The 23,132-nt window shown below is 38.3% G+C and overlaps 1 protein-coding gene across 6 annotated transcripts in view; it reads right to left on the bottom strand.

The window, feature by feature from the left end:
* myo1g (myosin IG) overlaps nucleotides 1-23,132 on the bottom strand; it is a 48,603-nt gene that overhangs the window by 24,366 nt on the left and 1,105 nt on the right. For all 6 annotated transcript variants that reach the window (XM_086062203.1, XM_086062202.1, XM_086062199.1 and 3 more), the window contains exons 3-22: nucleotides 22,340-22,548; nucleotides 22,164-22,257; nucleotides 21,795-21,960; nucleotides 20,763-20,816; nucleotides 20,532-20,627; nucleotides 20,346-20,462; nucleotides 20,064-20,270; nucleotides 19,850-19,995; nucleotides 19,651-19,765; nucleotides 19,368-19,538; nucleotides 17,731-17,801; nucleotides 13,452-13,526; nucleotides 13,201-13,333; nucleotides 11,834-12,000; nucleotides 11,416-11,623; nucleotides 10,491-10,714; nucleotides 10,264-10,408; nucleotides 6,345-6,449; nucleotides 5,651-5,764; nucleotides 4,126-4,283 (exon numbers count right to left, since the gene is read on the bottom strand). In XM_086062203.1, the coding sequence (XP_085918329.1) occupies nucleotides 4,126-4,283; nucleotides 5,651-5,764; nucleotides 6,345-6,449; nucleotides 10,264-10,408; nucleotides 10,491-10,714; nucleotides 11,416-11,623; nucleotides 11,834-12,000; nucleotides 13,201-13,333; nucleotides 13,452-13,526; nucleotides 17,731-17,801; nucleotides 19,368-19,538; nucleotides 19,651-19,765; nucleotides 19,850-19,995; nucleotides 20,064-20,270; nucleotides 20,346-20,462; nucleotides 20,532-20,627; nucleotides 20,763-20,816; nucleotides 21,795-21,960; nucleotides 22,164-22,257; nucleotides 22,340-22,548 (2,775 nt within the window). The remainder of the gene's footprint in view (nucleotides 1-4,125; nucleotides 4,284-5,650; nucleotides 5,765-6,344; nucleotides 6,450-10,263; nucleotides 10,409-10,490; nucleotides 10,715-11,415; nucleotides 11,624-11,833; nucleotides 12,001-13,200; nucleotides 13,334-13,451; nucleotides 13,527-17,730; nucleotides 17,802-19,367; nucleotides 19,539-19,650; nucleotides 19,766-19,849; nucleotides 19,996-20,063; nucleotides 20,271-20,345; nucleotides 20,463-20,531; nucleotides 20,628-20,762; nucleotides 20,817-21,794; nucleotides 21,961-22,163; nucleotides 22,258-22,339; nucleotides 22,549-23,132) is intronic.

The following is a 23,132-nucleotide window of genomic DNA, read 5'->3' as shown; positions in this document are numbered from 1 at the left end:
CACGACATTCACTGACGTGTGAAATTTTCACTGCATGCCGAGCTAAGATATCCTATTGGTCCTTGAATGCTCTGAACCAATGGCAGGACATCTTTTTCATCCATCCATCCATTTTCTTAACTGCTTGTCCTCACAAGGGTCGCGGGGGTCGCTGAAGCCTATCCCAACTGGCTTCGAGCAGAAGGCGGGGTACACTTTGAACTGGTTGCCAGCCAAATGCAGCAGCTTTTTCATATTGAGAGAAAAAAAACTTAGGTATCGGGGTACAGCCTGAAAAAAATTTGACATTACTTGTTTTTAGTCTGAAAATACTATTTTCAAGACCACAGTGGTTGATATGGGGCTAGTATTATTTTCTCATTTTTCAAAATCTTACAGGTAAATTTAAGTAAAAATTTCTTATTTCTTAATTTTGCTTATTTGAAGTAATAACTTTTTTATTTTACTATATTTTTTTCTTACATTTTCTAGTCCTTTTTGCAGTGCATGCTCTAAAAGGAAAAAGTACTTTTATACTCGTATAACTTTTCTGCCCTTTACATTTAAGTTGTTAATATTTCTTTCTGGCTTCAATGCAAATCAAGAAGATAAGAAACTTCTTGACAAGGAACACTTTATATATTTATTTATTTATTTTAAAATGCCCCTGCTTAGATTTTTTGTTTGTTTTGGAATCAAGTATTTTTACCATGCACTATTTTGGCATTTTTAGGTTTCACTCTAAAAACAGTTGAGTCAAAAGTAACCCAATGATGGATCAAAAATGGACCGATCCACTTTATGGTTTTTAAATATGACCCAACTTTTTGGGTTGTTTTATACAAAATGACCCATTTTTTTCACCAGTATTTATGAGTTGTTTTACACTAAAAGACCAATTTCTTGACTCAAAGTTGGGTCAAACTGACCCAAGTAGACAATCAGTCCATTCACCCTCCCCCCACCCCCTTTGCTCCCGGCTATTTTAATGGATTTTGACTGATTTTGCAAAGCCCACAGATTATTGTGTTTTATTGCTATAAAAACATGGAAAGATTAGAGTCTCTTCTTTCATCAGGAAAAGAAAAGTATATTTGTATCTGTTTCCGTTTTGCAGCAATTTGCATTAGAATATAGTTACGTTTCATCATCATTCACAAAACTGTTGAAAACACTGGCAAAAAGAGTTTGTTGTTACATGGCCCTGGCTGATCTCTTATACTCTGCTGCCAACTGCTGGACGTTTTTTGTAATAACTACCATTGCTTTAAGCGACCTCTTCGGGTCAGAAGCCGCATCAAAGCCTTCCGTATGCGCTTGCATAAAAAAAACTGAAGGACAAAGTATTGAAAAACTTATTTATACATTTCTGGCTTGAATGAGTTAAAATTGTATTTTTGTCATACATAAGTTAGCATGTGCATGGTTCTATGTGGCCCCCTCCCAGCATCAAAGTTCCCCACCTCTGCCATAAAAGATAGATGGATCTTTTGAAGGTGTTTAATTTTTGTAGAAATACTGTCAAAATGCACCCTATGGTTAAATTTAGTATGGAATGTACCTAGAGAGAAGCGCTATTTCTAATAGTGTGCTGACATTCTGGGCCGCAGTGATAAGAGAATGGAGGTGATGGGAAGAGAAAGCCAGAGACAGACAGAAAGAGGTGATAGGATGCATGCTGTGGGGGCATGTACAGGAAAGATTGACAGACGACGTGAGGAGGAATGTGTTTCGCTGAGGGAACATGACGCACTTTGAAATCACATTTTAGCATGTGCTTAAAATCATGTCGTCGCTGACCCACTTTTATGCAACTCTGCACATAAACGCAGTCAACAGCATAAACTTATATATTTTATCTAGTTCATATTAGAGAAAGAGGGAACCCCCCCCCGCCCCAAAAAAATCCCAATGACATGCACGTGACTTGCATATTCCAATATCTCATTTCCTGAGAGAGGCGAGCGCAGGAGTGTGTCATTCTTTACGCCGCCAACTCTCCCCTGACTTTGTTTCATAAGTTTCCTTTTGCTGAGCAGCCACATGAAGGGTCACAACCTTCTTCATTCACCACAGATGGTGCCACAAAGGCAAAAGAGATGGGGGGGGGGGGCACGTACTCCCAATGCACCGCAAAGAGCAATGCAGCTGTCGCGATGATCGCAAGCGAACAAAAACACACAATCATCTCAAACTAATAAAAGTGCCGGGCCTCGCAACTGCCCTCCAGGCAAAAAAAAAAAAAAAAGACATAAAAAGTCAAATAACATGGACACGGGGGAGTCTGCTCGTTTATGTTGCGATGATAACGGCGTGCAAGCGGTTCTCTCGCCAGCGCTGGAGGCCAAGCAATCAAACGTAAACTGCATTATTTGGGAGCGCTAACAGTGTGAAAACATGCAGGGCGCGTCTTCCAGATGAATGCGGTCGCCTTGTAATCACATCTATAAACAACATTCACATTTCCAGCGATGGATGTGATGAATGTCAGCAGTAATTCACAACAGGTGCGCACACACGGACTATGACACCATGACAGTGATGAATGCCAAGAATATGATTTGTGACATTAATAGACTTTTTTTTTTTTATTGGTTGAGAGGCCTTTGAATGGGAAGAGCGGAAACTATTTGAGTAAAAGGTTCACGATGTATCATCAGTCAGTGTTGCTTCAAAAATCTTTTTAAATAAAAGCGTGAAGTTGTGTTGCACCTTTAAAAAATGTTAGCAAAATGGAATTTCTGAACTTTGGACATGCCATGGATATTTAGATAATGAGGAATGATTATTGCAGCCCGATTCACTGCATCTGCACAATTAAACATGGGGTTAATAAGAATGAAATACTTTATTTAAGGAGAGGAGCATCCTTGGATTATCTCCTATAGGTGTCAAACTCCGGTCCTGGGGGGGCCGCAGTCCTGCAGGTTTTGGATGTTTCCGTTCTCCAACACAGCTGATATATGCTCAGCTCATCAGCAAGCACTGCATAAGCCTGATAATGATCCTGCTGATTGGAATCAGCTTGTGTTGGAAGAGGGAAACCTCCAAAACCTGCAGGACTGCGGCCCTCCAGGACCGGAGTTTAACACCTATGCTATAGGGTTTACTCTATCTCAGATGACTTTATGTGAAAGGCGGATTAAAGTTGGACTCGTTTCCAGTCAATCACAAGACACGTACAAGTGTTTTAAGTCTCATCTTAAAACCCACTTTTAATGTATTTCTTTTTTTTCTTTTACTTGTATTTTAGTATTTTTTATTGACTGTTTTTTTGTGAGGTTTTTTATTTTTTTATTTAATTTTTTTTAAATGTATTTCTTTTTTTAAATTCTACTTATATTTTAGTATTTTATTGACTTTATTTATAGTTGGTTTTCCTAGATTGTATTTGTATGATAGTGTGTGGATCTAAATGTGCAGCACTTTGGAAACACTTAAAATTAAAATGTGCTATCGAAATAAAGTGGATTGGATTGGATGTGCAGACAGTCAACAATTCACACTCGAATTCACACCATCACTGAGTAGATATTGAAAGTAAAGCGAGTGAATATAGTAGTGAATAGATATGATCAGTGGGTCATAAAAAAAATCCAAATAACATTTTAGATAAATTAAAACGCTAATTGAAGTAAATGCAGTCCAGGATGACCCCCCCCACCATTTGTCTCAAAATACAAAATATATTCGGGATGTTCACACGTTTTTCAAGTCTACAAATATATCCACGATTTTCACGTGCTTTTCAGATCCACAAATCTATCTATGATTTTCACATTTTTGAGATCTATAAATAACATCCGAAATTGTCACATTTTTCTGATCCACAAATACAGTATATCCATTGTTTTCATGTGTCTTTCAGATCCACAAATCAGATTCAGATCTACAAATATATCCGCAAACGTTACACAGTTTCAAGATATTCAGCTGCTAACTTCTTTTAACACACCAACCCATTTCCTCATATGTATAATGGTGATTGCGAATACTGAATGAATATGTCTCTCGGCACTCATAAAGCTGTCTTATTACATAAATGTCAGTTCAAATGACCTCAGTGCAACGAGCCACCTAATGGCTGGAGTAATCCATTTATTTATTCATCCCATTTATGGCCCCTCATTCTAAAGTATCACTGACCGTGTGAAGTGGTCCACCAATGTTCCCACCAGCTCGCCCACTCGGTCCTGGTTGGGACAGAGTTCCCCACATTGGAGACACAGTAGAACGTCGTCCTGTGAGGATATGTGCAGCGCCACCATCTGGTCTACACCGCTAGTCACGCTCAGTCCTGTTAGCTGTGAATATAAACATATAGTCGTGGTTTGACAGGATTTCATTGCCCGCTGCAGCTAATAAACATCTTATGAAGCCTTGTGAACTTTTCATGAACTGTTTCCACAAGCAATTTTTCCAATAATGGGGTCAACTGTGGAGAGATTGATGTTTCTGCCCTGTCAAACCTTTAAATTATTTACTACTTCTTGTTAACTACCCGGCACTGCTTGGTTGCTGCTTCTCTCAGCATTTTAATTGCTCACATGCACCGCAAGCGAGCCTGGTGTGAATTGACACAGATTCAAATCGAAGGGTTTAAAAATGCCAAGGATTATTACATTATATGGCATAGTATATGGTCGGGATGAGAATAATGTGATAGATCAAATCAACAGAATATACTGAGAAAAATATTGCCTACGCTTTGAGGACGCTATTGGTGGCTTCGAGCAAGCCACGTTTCATCTGCAGTCTGTACGCAGAGGAGGGAGCATCTCCAAAAGTTCCCAGAAAAAACACAAAAAGTCGCTAGCTTTGTTGTCATCACTTAAAAAAAAAAAATAGTAGTTGCTAAATATAGCAACACTGAGGAACCACTCCAGGTCCTAGCTCTGCCCCGGTCGTCAAGGTAACAAAAGCAGGACTGCATTTGCCTGACACAAAAACAGTGGATGCAAACTGTGCTAAAATTATTAATCACTCGTGTATTTTGACCAAAGAAAATCCGATTTTTGGAGGGGAAAAAAATGTCTCTTTTCAGACTGTAGACTCAAATAATTGTCAACAAGCTGTCGTTATCAACAGCATCCACATTTCCTGCATGTCCAGCATGTAGTGGTTTTCGAGAGCAAGATAGAGAGAGCGAGATAAAGTGCTGAAAACATGCCAGAGGTTAAACAGCATCATTAGGCAGCAGCAGCAGCAGCAGCAGCACTCGAGTGGCTAAAGATAGCCGCCATTAGACATCGCTGCTAATACTGAGGGTTAGGAGGTCGTAGCCCGGTCAGACACTAAGAGAATAAACGACTTGAAGAAAAGTAGACCGCTGCTCTGTCATGCCGGAAAGTCGTCGCGTCTGACTGAATATAAAGGGCTCGTGTCAAAGGTCAAGGTCAAAACACGGTGATGTGAATGAGTCGGGCGGTTTTCAGTCTATTTGTCAGTGCATAAAGATGGCACAGTTGATTTACTAATTTAATGAATGGATCTTATTGTTTTTATTGTTTTCTATCCTGATACAGTTACTTATTATTTTTTTGGTCATGTGCTGTTAATAGCAAATTGATCTTCCTTGGCCACTTCCAATATGGCAGCGACTTTGACGTACAACTCAAATCAGCGTCTATGTATATATCATGGACGCACACTGTGGCATGTTAATACTTACAGTGTCCAAGGGAATTTTCTTTAGAACTTTGTACTGTTTCTTTGGCTCTAATTTGTAGAAGCACTTGTCCGTGACCAGCAAACCGCGGTCGGTGCTTTTGTTGAACCTATTCACCTAAGGAAGAGCACACACATGCAAGGGTTATGGACCACAATTTGAGATTTTTAGTATCACTTCCCAGCTATCAAATGTTTAAGAATCAGATAATTTAACAAAAATGGAAAATGCACAAAACAAATCTAGTGAATATAATTTCAAGCAGCGCCTTGATTTACGGTGGCTGCGCTCTCCATTGTCCTTGATATACGGAAAATGCGGCCGTTATCATCCACTGGGAGATGATAAGAGCAAATTCAGCAAAATAATAAGCAGGGCTTCAGCTGACTGCATTCACTGCTATGACTTTCAGGGTGTGTTTGATCATTCTTCCTTCTCTTTTTATGCTATTGTTTTGGAGAGCTGAGAATATGAAATGTGCAAAATTTTGTGTTCTACCATAAACATGCTGCTAATGCACTCCAATCTACATCTAAATAGGTGATACCATACTGAACTACTTCACTGTGTGCATAGTAATTTGTTTTTGTTTTTTTACTAGAGAAAGAAACATACTTTTCTTTTTTCCCCTGCATTGACAGTAAAAAATAAATAAAACATCTTTGAATCATTTGCATGCATTTCCCATGTGATTCACCTTCCTACAGAAGCCCGAGAAGAGGACTTGACTGTACTCGTCTTTGTTCCGCAGCTCCCGGGAGAAGCGAGCGAAGCCGGAACTGGATTGAGGGCAGTCTCGCACCTGCACAAATCAAAGACTTGTATTATTGTGAGAAAGCAGCTGATGCGAGTGCACAGACCGTACAGGTTCTCATTTTAATAGCTGCTTGTGGGACGTGTATATGACATGCAGTCTAAATTAAAGTGCTGTTAAATTGTCCTATACAGAGTGGCTTTCATAACCGCAAACATCAGCAGCTGCCCCCGATGATGCTCTTGCAGCCGGGTTGGTAATTCTGGCGAGAGTCTTCAGACAGTAATGGGGGATTTTATTACCTCTATCACTGCAGTGTGGTTATTGTCAGCCAATTATATTATTTTTTTTAGATGATACAATTGTCATTCTGTTGGTTTGGAGAGTTGATGCTACAAGATAGCAACACGACACTTTATTCGATGCAGTGAGGTGCCAAATTGGTAAAAAAAAAAAAAAAACATTCACATCTTACACTCATTAAAAAAAAAACTCTCATTCAAACAAACAAACAAAAAAACTTACACTACAAAAAACTCTCAACTTTACCCAAAAACGCTCACTTACACAAAAACTTATCTCACACAGTATTAAAATCTCACTCTCTCACTCATACAAAAACACTCCCGCTTACACAAAACCATCACACTCAACCCAAAAACTCAAGCACAACAAAACACACATAAAATGCTCTTGCACACAAAAAAGAACTAAGTTGCACCAAAAAAACAACAATCAACCAAAAGATAACTCATTTACACAAAAAACTCACACATAATTACACCAAAAGAAAGAAAGAAAGAAGTCTCAGTAACACTGTCACCCCCCCCAAAAAAAAACTCATTAAAAAAATTATCTTACATAAAAAAAAAATTTTTTTAAATGTCACGCACAAAAAATCGCAGTCCAGAAAACTCACTCACACTAAAACTCACACTCACCAAACCTCACAAATAATCACACCTAAAAAATGCTTGCAAATGCAAAAAAACTCATGCCAAAAAAATCTCATACCAAGAATCCTCTCACACATCCAAGCACAAAAAAAAAACTCAACCACAAAAAAACTGTCACCCCCTAAAAATGTTTGACATAAACCCCCCAAAAAAAGCATCGACATATAAAAAAGTCACAAAAACACCTCCCACACGCACACCCAACAACAAAACCTTTTTTTCTCTTAAGTCAAATTTGTCTGTGTGAGAGTCAAATATTTTGTGCAAAGAAGCTCAAAACAGAAACAAGAAGTCTCAAATGCTAATTGGCTCTGGCGTGCAATAACTCCCTTTCGGGTTTTTTGTTTTCGCTGTATCAAAAAATGAATCGCCAATTTTGATTGACACCATAAAGAGAGTTATTCATTTCAGTGCGTTCATTACTGTGTTTATACTGTAGTTTGCAGCGCTGTTCAACTGCACTGTATAAAACCTTATTTATTTATTAAATCTTTTGTAGTTTGGGATAATAGACATACCTAGTATTGGCAGGCAAATTTTCTGCCCAATTTTGAAAAAAATTACGAAAAAATATATAATGTATTACAAGTACATCAATACATACAGTACATGCACATTACACAGACATCAATTGCAAACATGAAAAAGCCCTTGATTAATAACTTATGCCTGCTTGACGTCAGCAAAATAGTTGAAAACAAGATTTTGGAAAGACTGCCCTTTATACACATAAAAAACATTGAGGCTTTCCACAATAATAATCCACTTATATCAGGAGAATTATTTGTCCCACTGAATGCAATCAACTGCTTGTGACTCTGCACTTTCGCCCTACTTTTTAGTTTTCCTCTCCGTGTACTAGTTCTGTCAACAGGCATACTGTATGACACGCATTATATAGGTCTTTGTAGAATTAAGTCCAATCACGTGAAGACGGCGGCCTAAACGAGACTTTGGAGTCACGAGCCGTCACAAACACATGGGAGGAGTGACTCAGGATTGTGCTCACGCTCCCTGAAGGCGTCTCGGGAAGCTTGTGGCCGGCAAACAAGCTCAGATTAGTTACTAAAAGAACAGAGTGGGGGATTCATTGGAGGGGCGCCGCGCTCACAAGTGCCTCAGTCACATTGTTTGCTTGATAGCTGTCACATGTGCTCCATGTACATTCATAACAGATGATTGCCGAGTCTAACAACACAACAAGACATTTAGGTTGCATTTAGCGTGCAAAGCTCACGTGCCCAAAAACAAAAAACAAAAAAGGAAATAAAAGGCAATTGATTTTCACAGTCTCTATTTTGAAAGTCACATGGATGTGAGCAGGATGCAATAAAAGGGATTGTGGTGTGGGGAGTTTTTTTTTTTAACATTTCAAGAAAACTGTGATCTGAGAGCAGTGATTCTCAAAATGTGCTACGCGTAGCATTAGTGGTACACAGGCTTCCTCTAGTGGTACGTAAAATAATCAATGCAGAAGTAAGTACAGTTCAGTTGTATGTAATCTTTGAGATACATTGGCAGTGAAGTCAAGTTTCATTTTTCTTTATAATAATATCTTCTATGTACCCCTGGTACTCCAAACACAACATTATGGTTAATTTTATGTTTGTGGAATTACGAATCAAGCCGCAAAATGCATTTGTTTTTTATCCATCTCAGGGGGCGGCCATTTTGTCACTTGCTGTCAAACGAAAATGACAGCACAGGTAACGATCATGACTCACCTGTATGGTCCTGTGACACTCGCAAGGTGAGCCCTTAGGCACTGTGACGTAATTTTCAGTCGATACCAAGTGGCAAAATGGCCGCTTCCTGAGATGGATTTTGCGGCTTCATTTATATCCTACAAACACAGTATTGTCATACTTGTGTTTAGACTATTGGGGCTACACAAAATATATTATTGTAAATAAATTTTTGGACTTGACTTCCCTTTTATGGGGTTGTTATATGCAATACAGTTCAAATGAATCACTTGCAGTAATATTAAACATACTTTTTAGTGATAAAAATGTCTTGTTTTTTACGGACACTGAGGCCTACTAGAGAACTGTCTTTCAATATTGGTCATTAGAACACTACATGGAGAGTTTTTTTTTTTTTTTTTTAAAGGAGAAGTCAACCTTTAGAACAGATGTAAAATTTGTGATTAATCGTGAGTTAACTAGTGAAGTCATGAGATTAATTACAATTAAAAAATTTAATCGCCTGATGCCCCTAATTTAAAAAAATCTTTTATAAATGTTTTTTTAAGTCAGGCGATTAATTTTTTTTATTTGTAATTAATCACATGACCTCAATAATTAACTCACGATTAATCAAATTTTTTATATCTATTCTAAATGTTCAATATATTTTTTTAGGTTTTCATACTCTTATTAACAAAAGTGTAAAACTAATAGAAATAGTCTATAGCCATCAATGGCATCGTGGAATATGAGTTATGCAACAAAACCCAGCCGTTTTTATCCATTTTAGGGGGCAGCCATTTTGCCACTTGCTGTCGACTGAAGATGACATCACAGTTGCTCAGGGCTCAGGCAACGACCAATCACAGCTCACCTGTTTTCTGAAGCTGAGCAGTGATTGGTTGTTACCTGAAACCTGCGCAACTGTGATGTAATTTTCATTCGACAGCAAGTGGCAAAATGGCCGCCTTAACTCATAGTCCACTAACGCAATAATAACCAGAATAGCGTATTTAGACTAAGTGGGGCTACATAGAATGTATTATTGTCAAGAATTTTTGGGGGAGTTCACTTTCCATTTAAGGTGGCACTGGATTAGTGAAGTGAGGCTAAATCCAAAATTCTAATGTTTTAACTCTGCAAACTTTCTTAGTTGCACCTTTTGTTTTTCCTCAAGAAAACCAGCTGACTCGGCATGCTTGAGTGTGTGATCCTTACATTGGCCAGATAGTCTCTCTCCCAGGCTCTACTGCAGCCCCAGTCTTTTCTCTCACCGCCAAGATTAGTCAGAGCGGCGACTTTGGCTCGAATCTCAAGCATGTCTGACGGCGGGATTTTCTTCACCATCTGTCTTGCCCACCACCTGAAAACAAGATAAATTGGTGATGATTTTTGAAATAGCCCAATTCAGACAGTAAAGAGAAAGGCCCTTCCAGCGTTCTGACCTGCGATGCAGCATGACTGTGATGGCGTGAAACTGGTTGAGGGTGGCAGGTGGACTCGGCCACTCAACGCTCTTTCCATAATCGGCCATGTTCCTCACATTGGCGAACCGCTGCTCGACTTCCCAGAAGTGGGCCTTGACCTTGTAACGCTTAAAGCAGCCCATGATGGCGTAAATGGCCCTCATTCGCCGGCACCTCATACGAGCGAGAGCGCCCCGCCATACCTACGTGAATTTTAAAACACGAGAGACAGTTAGTGCCTCGCTGAGCTTTGTGGCATGTGAGGCGTGTGCTCCAAATCAGGAACAAGACTTCTCTGTAGACTCATCCAACTAGGTCATTAGCGAAAGAAAGGAGATGGTAATTTCATTGTAAGTAATTGACTTTTATGTAACTGCATTCCGCATCTCATTAATTATCCCCATTACTGCTATAGAGAAATAGGATTCAAGCAGGCAGATACATTTCATCTAAAGATGACTCCACATGACTCCTGCACAGGTTCCACTTTAAAAAGCCAAATTACTACTTTGTAGTGGACGATAAATAGGGATGTCTGGGACATATAAGAAAATCAGGCATTAAATGGACTGCCATACCAATACAGTTTAACTTAAAACATCCAGAAAGTTCTGACAGTCAAGCATTTATATGACGCAAATGCAACCAGGGGCGGAGCTACATGGTGGCTAGGGGTGGCCATGGCCACCCCCTTGTCACTCTCTGGCCACCCCATACCTAAGGGATTTTTATAGATAATTATTATTAATGTTATTAATTTATTTTGCATTGTTTTTATATCATTTTTATTTTCGGTAATTTTTTTTTATTATATTAGATTTTATTTATTTATTTATTTATTATAAAGTCACAATGGCCACCCCAATGAAAATGTTCTGGCTACGCTCCTGAATGCTACGAATACCTTTTGTAAGAAAAGCACCAGGATGGGGATGAGGGCGGCTCGCTCCTGTTCCAACGTGAAGAGAGATCGAGGCGTTCGCACGAAAAGCTTGGTGTGGCCGTACGCCACGTCGTCCTGGAAACCGTGCTGTTTGACGATGGCCTCCACCGCCTCCCGATCAGAATCCATTAAGTGGTTGGGCCAAGTGTACTCGCAAGTCATTTTATACCTGAGGGAAAGTGACATTGTTCGGGAACCTTTATTATTATTGCTTGTGATTGTTAAAAAATACATGGGAAGAGGACCTTGAAAAATAATTGCAAATTAAATTGCACTCACAAAATTGAGATTAAACCCTTGCAATTATTTTTTTTCCAAAATTGTTCAACCCTAGCATAGATATGAGTCACTCTTGCATCATCCTGTATCTCTTTCTTACCTCTGTAAGAAGCGAGCGTAGGGCTGCCTGTAGGCAAAACCCGCCCTGCGAACCATGACGTTCTCCAGGAGGCCCAAATAGGCCACCTGATGTTGGCAGCGAGCATCATCAAACAGCAACGGGGACTTCAACTCATTTGGCTTTATGCACCTCACGTAGTATGGCTCCTGCAGACAAAGGCGGCTGCTTAGTTGTTTACGGTTGAATTATATCGGTCGTGAAATATCAGCCATGTTAAGTCAACTTAATGCGTCATTAAACGCACAGAACGGAAGGAGGCAGTTTCACTCAGTACGCGTCTCTTTCTCTTTAGAATTTTGACTAATTGATTATTTTTATTGTAGGCTACAGAAAGAAATTATGAAGTGGCATGCTTGTCATAGTTTGACATTGTTACTTAACAATATATTTGTTCTCTGCTGACTGGCTGTTCAGAATAATGTAATTTTGCTGCCTAATAGTGGGGAGTCACAGCAGGTATTAAAGGAAACAATATATTCTTCAAATAGACATAAGGCTATCTGTAATTACCAGTTATTATAATTTACACACTATAATGTGAAATATACAATATCATTTTAACTCTGTTGCTAACCAAAACAGCAGCACCACGAACTTAGGTTAAATCATTTATTCATTTTTGCTCCATAATTATTTCATATATTTATTAGAATTAAAAAAAATTTAGTACATATTTCATTTTCATTTCAATCATTAATTTCATTCATTTGTAAAAGAAAAAAGACAACATAAAACAATATTCTTCATTGTTGAATGAAAAGGAGTCATGCCATGTACATGCCATGATTGATAATATTCAAACCACACCATAATTTTTTGATCTACTATTCCTTTTATTTTATTCTGCAAATTTATATACAGTATTTACTGAAAGGTTTTTTTCTTTATTGGATTACTTTCTTATTAGAGTTATTTTGTGAGATTTGATTTGATTGTCTTGTCAATCACCTCTGAAGCAATTTGACAAACGCACTTTCCAAATGAAGTGTGATTGATGGACACTGATTGTTAACTGTGAATGACAGACATGTGTAAAAGTGACCTCTGGAAATGCAAAGCAGCTGAGGCTAACATATCGGTTTATTAAAAGCCCGTGGAGTAGCATCCCATTTCTTAAAGGTCATATATATATGGATAACCTGACTTGCTTATATTCTCATATTTGGGTCTGTGGAGTGTCTGCCCATCCATCAAGTGTGAAATTAAACAACCAAGTAATTTTTTGTGACCTGGCTATGTGTCAGTATTGAAGAAAGCCAATTAGCATACAACAGCTAAGGAAAAATACAAAAGCTAAAGTGAGGCATGTATTTTTACAATGTGGGAGGAAACTGGAGTAATACTACCTTGCATGCCAGTTTATCCACTAACGCCACAATAGAGTTTTTGAAGAGGGTGGCTGCCGTAAGCGGTCTCTTGGTGACCTCTGTGATGCCGAGTTGACCATCAGGCCACATCTCCTTCATCACTGGGTTGGAGCTTCGAAAAAGGGTGATAAAAAGTTGTTAAAATAGGTAGAGCTGAGGCCTGATATACTAACAGGGTCAAGAGGAATCTTGGCCCAGTTACTGAAGAGCCGCGATTGCGTGTTTGGCACCTGTTGTACATGAGGCGCTTGGAATCTTGGAAAAGCAGGTCTCTGTTTTTGTCCAAAAAGCCCTCGACGGAATATCTGTAATAGGCAGTGAGGGAGAGAGGGAGCGTTAGAAGGACTTTATGGCTAAAAGTAGTTCAGATGGATGTGGGTGGTACAGCTAAAGAGCATTTAAGACAAGAAACAAGATGATAAAATTAAAAGAAGTGAGACAGAGTAACACAGATTAGAACATAAAGTCACATCATTACCTAGTGAGGGATTTCACTCTTTGGTGCCAACTGACTCAAGAGGATTACAGCAAACGCTGCTGTGCAGATTTACAAAAAAGGAGTACAACTCACGCTTGGGGTGGCAGAAGAAAAAAAAAAGCGAACCATCTACAATTTAATCTGTCTGCTCCCTGCGAAATGTTTGGGTGGCTTTCTGAGCATCAGAGGTCACGATGTCACTACATAACACACGTTACATAAAATGTTCATCTGCAGGGAAAGCCAGCTGTGGTGAATGCGAAGTTTGCTTCTCTCATTAACAACTCTAAAGTGAGAACGCTCTGTAATGCAAATGATGAAAAAAAAAAAAACAAGCATAGGCAGCAGCTACATACCTCCCACACACAATAAAGGTTTGTTTCAACCAAGATGTTCAGTCCACATTTGAAGGCGTATCTATTGCAAACAGTCTCAACTTATACAACCTGAACGGTCTCAATTCATAAATTCACCTTGTGTGGAACCTATCCTCAGCTATCTGCTGAAAAACTCACCATTTCACAGTTTTTGGACTCTTTCTGTAATGCCCTAATGGGTCAAGATGCAACAAGAACAACGTGTAATTGCACATCCATTCCACTAGGTGGCAAACGTTTTTGTTTTTTTTCTTAACTTCAGCATATTGATGCACTTCAAATCTTCTCTGATAGACTAAAAAAAACAACATATTAACAGAGTTATTCTTTCTTGCAAGTTGATCTATATTTCTTTTTTGTTTTCTTTATTAAGAAGGATGCAATATTATGCAGATCTGTACATACTTTTTATAGACAAATGATACTATATATAATCGTGGCGAAGAGTTGGGGGGCACGAAATATTTGCCGCTTCCTAATCACCACATGAAGAAGAAAAAAGAGCATGAATCCTAACTGTCTCAACTATTTTAATTTAAAATAAATAAATACAGTTATGCCAACATGGAATCTTTTTATATGGCCACAAGTCAAGCAAACAAATTAAGTGATTTTACAGAATATCAGTTTTGACTAAATAAAAGGGCGTGAACAAATTTACTATTTTAATAAATCACAGTTAAATAACCTGTGGTTAATAAAATAAAATGTCAGAAATACAATTTAGTGCTGTTACAAAAAACAACAACAAAGATTTTCTTAAAGAGTCAATGAATCAATTTCACACAGTGCCAAATTATGAAGACTTTTTTTTTTTTATAATATATCATTTATAATAAATCAACTAATGTTAAAAACACAAGTTAAAATATAATAATATTGTCTCGCTCTATGAAGCAATATGAATTACTGTAAGTACTGAGTCTAATAATAAAATAGGAATTCTCTTTAAGTGAATGGATGGATGGATGTTTAAGTCATTCAATTACAATTACCGTGTGTAAAAAGATAAATGTATGATATTGAGTAATGTAAATGCTTGGCCCACACTGTTAAATAGGGCGGAGCTTGACACTGGCTGGTCAAATCGTGAATCACCAGTTCTGTGTCTGCACGGAATTTTATGAATGCTATGGGACCAAAACTAAACACTACACATTGTGACTACACCCTGGTAATTACATAAAAAGCATGCAACTTATCTAGTCATTTGTGTGGCATATTTAGTGTGCGGCTGTGCCATCTGGCCTAAACTCCCCGTGGTGGAAATGCAGCAGCAGAAATGCACCATTTATTTTTAATGTGAAACTGAACTGAACTTGGTGGCAATTGGGCATAAGAATATGCAAACATGACATCATCTTAGTAAAAATGTCTTTACTTTGCAGTTACTTTGAAAAGGTTAAGGGGGGTGGGGGCAGATTTCCTGTAAGCTTTCCAACGAGAATATAGAGGTGAAGAAGCAGTCAAAACACATAAGAACAAGTCGTGGCATTCACTTGAAAGGACAGGTAGACTGTAGAGGACATGCAGAGATAAGGTCAGATGCTCTCCGGAGATGAGATGACGGCTTAAACTAAAGAAAGTGAAGGTCAAGGTCGCCACAAAGCGAGGAGGAGCATGAGAGGATGAGAATCAGCTGACGTGAGATTTTATTCAACATGAGAAATTGTACTTGAGATATAAGGTTAATTTGCTGGCATCTCAAAACACTTGTGTCTCAAATCAGTGTTTCCCATTCAAATGAATGGAAATGTCATTAATCCGCTCCACTCTTCCTCTTCCTAAATTAAAGAGTTTCATTTACGCTGCATTAATTGAATGGTGATTGTGCTGCTTTTTCTGGCATTCCAGAGGGCAGTACAAGTCAGACAGACAGCTATACTATTCAGTGAGACGACGCAACACTTCTCTTAGCTCGTCAGTACGGCACCAATATTAGCTGTTCTACGCAGAGGATAAAGACTATATGACTGTGAGTACTGTCATAATGCATCTCTGCACCATTTATGGTGTTTCTTAAAAGGGAAGTCAAGTTTTATTTTTTTTGTTTATTTACACATTCTTGAAGAAAAAAAAATAGTGGTATATGAAAGCAAAAATATATCACGTGAATATGAGGTATAAACGCATTACAATAATATGTTCTGTGCAGCCCCACGTTGTGCTTTGATTAATATTGCGTTAAATGAATTAAACAAATCCGCCTGTTTTTATCCAACTGGCGGGCAGCCATTTTGCCACTTGCTGTCAACCTGAAAATGACATCACACTTGCAAACGTCACATGACCAAACCCAGAAAACGGGAGACATGATTGGTAATAAATTGGTAAGCAAAAGGGATGCCATTTTCAGTCAACGACAGTGGCAAAATGGTCGGCCCTACATAAAAACTGGTGAATATTACTGCCTAATTAATTCATATTCCACAAACACTATATTAATCAGAGTGCTGTGTTTACACTAGTGAAGGCGCATAGAACATATTATGGTAAAGAAATGCTTGACTTGATTTCTCCTTTAAAGCACTGAAACATAAATGCTATTCAGCGTTAGCATTCAGCTAGCAGGCGGAAAAGCTAACTTAGCTATGCAGTTGTTATAAGTGCACAAGGTGTCATGTCTTTGTTTTAAAGGAGGCGCAAAGGATTCATCGGGTAAACGTTGAGGTATTGCAGAGGGAATAAAAGAGGTTGATTGAAAATAAAGTGAAGTAGGTCAAAGCTTGTTTGTGTTTAGAGGAAGCTGGGACGGATGGGTATTTTTTTTTTCCAAGGGTGGTGGGAGGTATATTTAGACAGAGGTTTGACACAGGTGAGATGAGATGGAGGATGAGCAGCACCAGCTCGGAGGAGTGACATCTCATGGGGAGTGACCTGGACATGGCCCTGACACTTCCGAATCGTGGCCGACAGACAGAGATCCATCACACGCGCGCACACGCATGTACAAACGCACACTCATACACACTCCATCTTGCCATAATTATGCTACAATCTGTAATTTACTCAGATTGTCTGCACACAAATAAATAATAATAAAGCTACTTTAGTGTTCCTTGATTACTGCTATTGTTCACAAGAGACAAACATGTCACACCGGTCATCTCCTTCACTCCCCATCCCCGTTCTCATCCTCCCCCCTTCCTGATGTGCTCACTCGATATATTAATGTCCTTCCCCTCTCAAGATTGAGGGCAGTCCACGTGAGCAGTGTCAATCCTCTGAAACCAAATCCACGGTCGCACTGATGGCCAAAGGCCCCATCTGGCCTCGGTGACATTTAGCATCAGTGAACGCATTAAAGAAGTGGAGCAGTGAAAGATAGGGAGGGAGATCTGTGGTAATTGTAAAATATCAACAAGATTGTGAATTGTACATTTAGATACAGTCAGTGCTCCATTTAGTATACGGACACAGCTGGAAAGAAGTGTCATGCCTTTAATTGATGCGACAATGCTGTTTTTAAGTCTCTTTTTCTTTCAAACTGTGCACACAAACAGTACTAACACCACTGAAATGTTTCTGCTGCAAATGTCCTAAACCGACCTCTTAATAGGATCATATGGATTATGCTCCTGAACCCTTTGCCTCTTTTTTTCAGCCCGGCCCAAAACACAAGAGCATTGCACACACTCGAAATGGGCAACTCACGTGACGTCTCCAGCATAATGGCGGATTCGGAAGTGCTTCTGGAAGTCCATGGTTTTGTCAGTAGGGGCGAGCTACAAATGTAAAGGCGAAGTGTTAGTTATAAGATGATGGTAGTCAAATACAATTTATTCACCAAATGTCAATGTAAAACATCTAAAGGTTGAGGCAGATCATGTTTGTTTTTTTCTTAGTCCAAATTGAAAGCAGAAGAGTAGAGAAACTCTGCTCTCTAGTGGCAGAAACAAACTGCATTTATGTGGACTGACGTGTTGTCCAGGATTGTACTTAATTTTAATAATAAATTAGACCGCCTTTTATGACTATTGTAAAGTTGAATTTTAAATGATGCTGTAAGTTTTTAATGTTATATTTTAAACTCTGCTATATTTACTGTAATTTGTTTTTAACCCTTAACTATATAGCACTTTGAGATTTCCTTGAAATGTACAGTGCATTATAAATTAAATGTATGATGATCACTATTATTATTATTATTATTATTTGTTAAAATGCAAGCAAAAAGTGTAAAACAGTATTTATTTATGTCTGGTACGTCACAAATCACTACTCATTTTTATTTATATAATCTAATGCAAAATGTATTACGTTTTAAATCATATGTTGTCTGTGTATAATACATGATGCATTCATGGCTTTGATGCATGGTTATTATAAGGGGAGAACAAATCTACAATATCGGCAATATATCGTGATATTACAGCGCGCAATTCTCGAATCGATTCGATATGTGGCCAAATCGATTTTTAAACATCAATTTTTTTATGGGAATATTCAACAAAACGTCTTACTTAGGGTTAGGGTTCACACATTAAATAGGGAACAATGTTATATTAATCGAACATTAAGCCTTAATATTTTATTTCAGTGCAGTTCAAACATGAAACAGACTGCAACCCGTTTGTTAAATGCAGTGGCTCAGTTATAAGCCTGAATAAATAAAGTAGTGAATAATTAAATACATTTTCATACAAATCTTGTACATGTACAAGTTTACTGATGAGTATTTTCTAAATTTGAGTAAAAAAAAAAAAAATCGCAATAATCAGTTTATAGATTCGCATCGGGATTAATCTGTATCCAATCGAATCGTGACCTATAAATTGTGATACGAATCGAATCGCCAGGTAATTCACACACCTAGTTATTATAGTTAATGAAAAATAATGAAAGAAGTAAAGCTTAAGTTGATAAAACATTTCCGTTAACAAAATAAAATAAATACATGCTAAAAGAAAAAAAGAAAAACAAAACTAATTGAAACTAATCTTATGTCTACAAAATTAAAACTAACAATTATAGCGAAGAGGATTTGAAGATTGTAGTGTAATTTTTCACACAATACTAGACTTTTTTATCTTGCAGACCATATTTAAAAAACTAAAACTAACACTAAATCTAATGAAAAGCTCAATTAAAATGAAACATTGTTTGAAAAAATAAAACAAACAAAAAAACTAACTGCAATTAAAAAAAACTATAATGAAAAATCCTAAACTATTATAACTCCGGTTTAATATGGGTTATGATCCAAGTCCCCCCCCAAAATGAAGAAGGAGGAGGAGGAAAAAAAGAAGAAGGAAAAAAGGGATCCCAACCATTTCAGGTAATGTTCTCACCTTTCTGGAGGTGTAGTGAGGATGTTGCGCCAGTTTGATGTCCATGCTGTCAAGGCACACGGTGTCCGTGACTTTCCCAACAGTGAGACAAGCTTCATCCAAAATGGAGATGATCCCTTTGTGCTGCTGCTCCACCAGATCTACGATGATCTGGTTGTTGAAGTAGTCAATCTGTGCACAAATAGGAATAATGTCAATGAAGTAATGCGTCATCAGTTACAGTACATAAAAAGACATTGTCGGTGTAATTCCACACTATAAATGTTGATTTTATTTTCCTTACATGTTGCCACTGGATACCCTCTCGATTATATTCGGCTTGTTCCTGCTGAAGAATCACCTCAATGAAAAGTTGCTGAAGCTTTTCGTTGCAGTAGTTGATGCAAAATTGCTCGAAACTGGCCAAAAAAATAAAATAATAACATCCCAGGAACATCAACATCAGTTATAATTTTCTATTGGGAGAGCTGAAATACTCCAACCTGTTGTTTTCAAATATCTCAAATCCATAAATATCCAGCACACCAATGACTGTATTTTTCCCATGAAGCACTGGGTTGTAGTCTTTGACCTCAATGACATCATTTATGCGGCCTACAATCCACCCAAAAAGCCTCTCGTAGAGAGCCTGCATTGAGAAAGTGGCAGGTTAATTGAAGGGGACAGCAAATAGCATGAGAAATAATGATGACGCACTTTGCTAAAAGCATCCCGCCCAAAGCAGGCTTCCTCTTCCGTGTGGCCCTTCTCAATGACCTCGCCGCCACCGGTGGCCACAGTGCGGTACAGCAAGGTCTTGATGACACTGTCGGCGTCTGTGCCGATCAACTCTGCGATGTGCTTCATAGCTTCAGAGTCCAAAATTTCAACACTCTCACCATCACTCCCAAACTGGACATTACCCTAAAACAACAGAGCAGTTCAAATAGCATTCCATTGAACGAACGTTACGCCAAATACTGTTCACCAGAAACGTACAAGATGCAAGATGGAAGCGAGAATTTGATGAATGGACTGAATTTCCGTTTTAGAGAAGCCAATCACTTCCAATGCATGAACGACAGCTTTGTGGCTTGAGTGATCGTTGTTGCAGGTCTACGGAAAGAGAAATACAAAAAGTTAATACATAGAACAGTGACAAAATGACAAATGAAAGAAACTCACAGTGGCTGCCGCTCCTTCTTTAGTGTACACATAAACACTTGGATCTTTTTGCAGGTGAAACAAGGCTATAGTTTCATTCGATTCTCCTTGTAAAAGCTGTGAAAGCACAACGAACCAAACGAAATCGGAATCCGTTCATACACTGTTGATGGGATTCATTAAATTTGCTTCAATTTGAACAGCTGACTTAGCATGAATGGTTAGCAAGCCACAGTGCAGATGAGACTTTACCTGGTAAAATGAATGGAAGTTCCTCTCCCCTCGTTGCTGGTGAACCACCCTGGACTTGTGTAGTTAATCCAAAAAGGGGAGAGGAAAAAACACATATTAATGTTTACAACAGAGGTGGAAAATAGTTACTAGCTAGCTTCAGCTAAAACAAAAAAAGAAGTAGTTTCTAGCTAGCTGGAGCTAACTACTACTAGCTAGCTGGAGCTAACGAGTAACTATTTTCCACATCATTATCAGTGCAAATATTTGGTGTTTGGACTACCGTAATATCAGCATCTGCCTGTTTTTTTTATTTTTTATAAATCTGACAGTAGATAACGCTGGTATCTCTGTGTGCGGCGAATGTTTGCAAACTTAGTGAATTTGGGGTTTTCGTCACAGTTCGCAAAAGGTTGCGAAGCTCTTCACAGAAAGTTTTTATTTGCCAATTTTTTATTTTTTTTTAAACATATTCAACAAATTTTCACTCTTTGCGAACGTCTTTTGAAAAAAATTACAAACTGACGAAAACCTAAAATTTGATATGTTCGCAAGCATTCGTCTCAGAGAGATGGCAGCTTAAGAGACCAATTTCAAACTGGGTTAATTTCATGGAACTTTTTTTTATGTACGTATTTATTAAAATTTTATAAGCGACGCTGCTGACACTGGAGACTCCCTGCACTTTTTTGCTTTTGTTAAAATTAAAATAAGTTAACATTTCAGTTATGTTCAAATTTAGGAAAATGTTATTTACTATATAAAAGTATTTACTTTTTTTCTTTGAATTTTAAACCAAAGATGTCCATTTTCCGTATATTTAAATTAAAAGAAAAACCATAAACATGTTGAAAATGTGAAAAGTTATTTTAACAAACTTATTCAATTGAACAAAGTTGACTAAAGTGACCCAGAAAAGGGAAAAATGTGATTCAGTAATATTGTCTATTTAGTTCTAACTCTTCCAAGAAACCCCATGAAACATTCACGTGGTTCACAAGAAACAAAACATCATTAGCATGTATGCCTGAGCAAAACTATACTTGTACTCACCTTCTCCAGCAAGTAGTTGTTGATGTGCCCCCCCATGGGATCGCCATTGAAATTGAAGTTGATGTCCATGTACTTGCCGAAGCGGCTGGAGTTGTCGTTACGATTTGTCTTGGCGTTCCCAAAAGCCTCCAGAACACAGTTGGACTTGAGCAGCACGTTTTTCACGCTGATTGATTCCAAGGGGGGCATAAACCAAGGGAACGTCAGCGAATGGAGACATCAAGAATGTTTTGAATATGAATTCAATAAATGGGACAGGAAGTAAGATGAGAAGGTCACACCAATTTTGAAGATAACTGATACTGTTACGTTTTAATTTATTTATAGTTAGATAAAAAATCATTTTTAAACAAGCCGATCTCTGCTTACCTTTCGACGTCTGCCCTCTGACTTGGGTTTGTGATGGCTGCAATGTACTGCATGATGTATTTACTGGCCTCGGTTTTCCCTGCACCACTTTCACCTAAACGGCACAAATATTTCACAATACTTGAAAGTGCACTCCTCAGTAAGAGATGAGCTCACTTATTTACAACGGAACCAACCTGATATGACAATGCAAGTGTCTTTGGCTCGTCTTTTCATGGCCTTATAGGTGGCATCGGACACTGCGTAGAGGTGAGGTGGGTTTTCGTACAGCTCGCGACCACGGTATGCGCCGATTGTGTCTTTCCCGTAGATGTCCATCTGTTTGTATGGGTTCACGGAGATGACCACGTCTCCGATGTAAGTGTAGATCCGACCCTTTTCAAACCTGTCCATCAAAACGTTGCATTATGATTGATTATTTCTCTGTGTATAGAGACGTACGTATAATGCAAAAATGTGTCCGCCTTGTCTTATCCCAGTTTTTTTTTTTTTTAATAAATTGCTTAAGTTATGTTTCTATACTTTTGTTCAACAGTCACTCTTTGCATGTAAAGCTACAGCATACTAATAGCTCTAGCCTGAGGGCTATTACAGGTAGTTTGCGCTCATTTCCCCACGTCATTTTAATCACGGTAGTGAGAGGTTGAACTCAACAGTCATGCAGAGCTGCCAGGAAATGGCACAACGGTGAGTAGTCACTGAAAGCAGGAAACGAAACTTGTCAAAGTCTCGTTAAATCTACTGGCGGGTTAGTTGAGTTGAAAGGGGTGAAGGGGCAGTTATTTTTGCCATTTTACTCGGGTTTTTAATCTTGAATTGTTGCTGTCTGGGATGAGAATGTTGTACCTCCAGTTAGAAAAATGGATTGCTTCTTTTGCATTTGCAATGGTACATACCATCCTTTTGCATTTGTTAAGATTTTTTTTTTGTACAGAACAAGGTCCAAAAGTTAAAAGATTCTAGTTTGAA

Source organism: Leptonotus elevatus, chromosome 19, assembly GCF_054856555.1.
Source record: "Leptonotus elevatus isolate MCC_2025b chromosome 19, RoL_Lele_1.0, whole genome shotgun sequence".
Taxonomy (NCBI): domain Eukaryota; kingdom Metazoa; phylum Chordata; class Actinopteri; order Syngnathiformes; family Syngnathidae; genus Leptonotus; species Leptonotus elevatus.
This window is presented reverse-complemented; position numbering and strand designations above follow the sequence as displayed.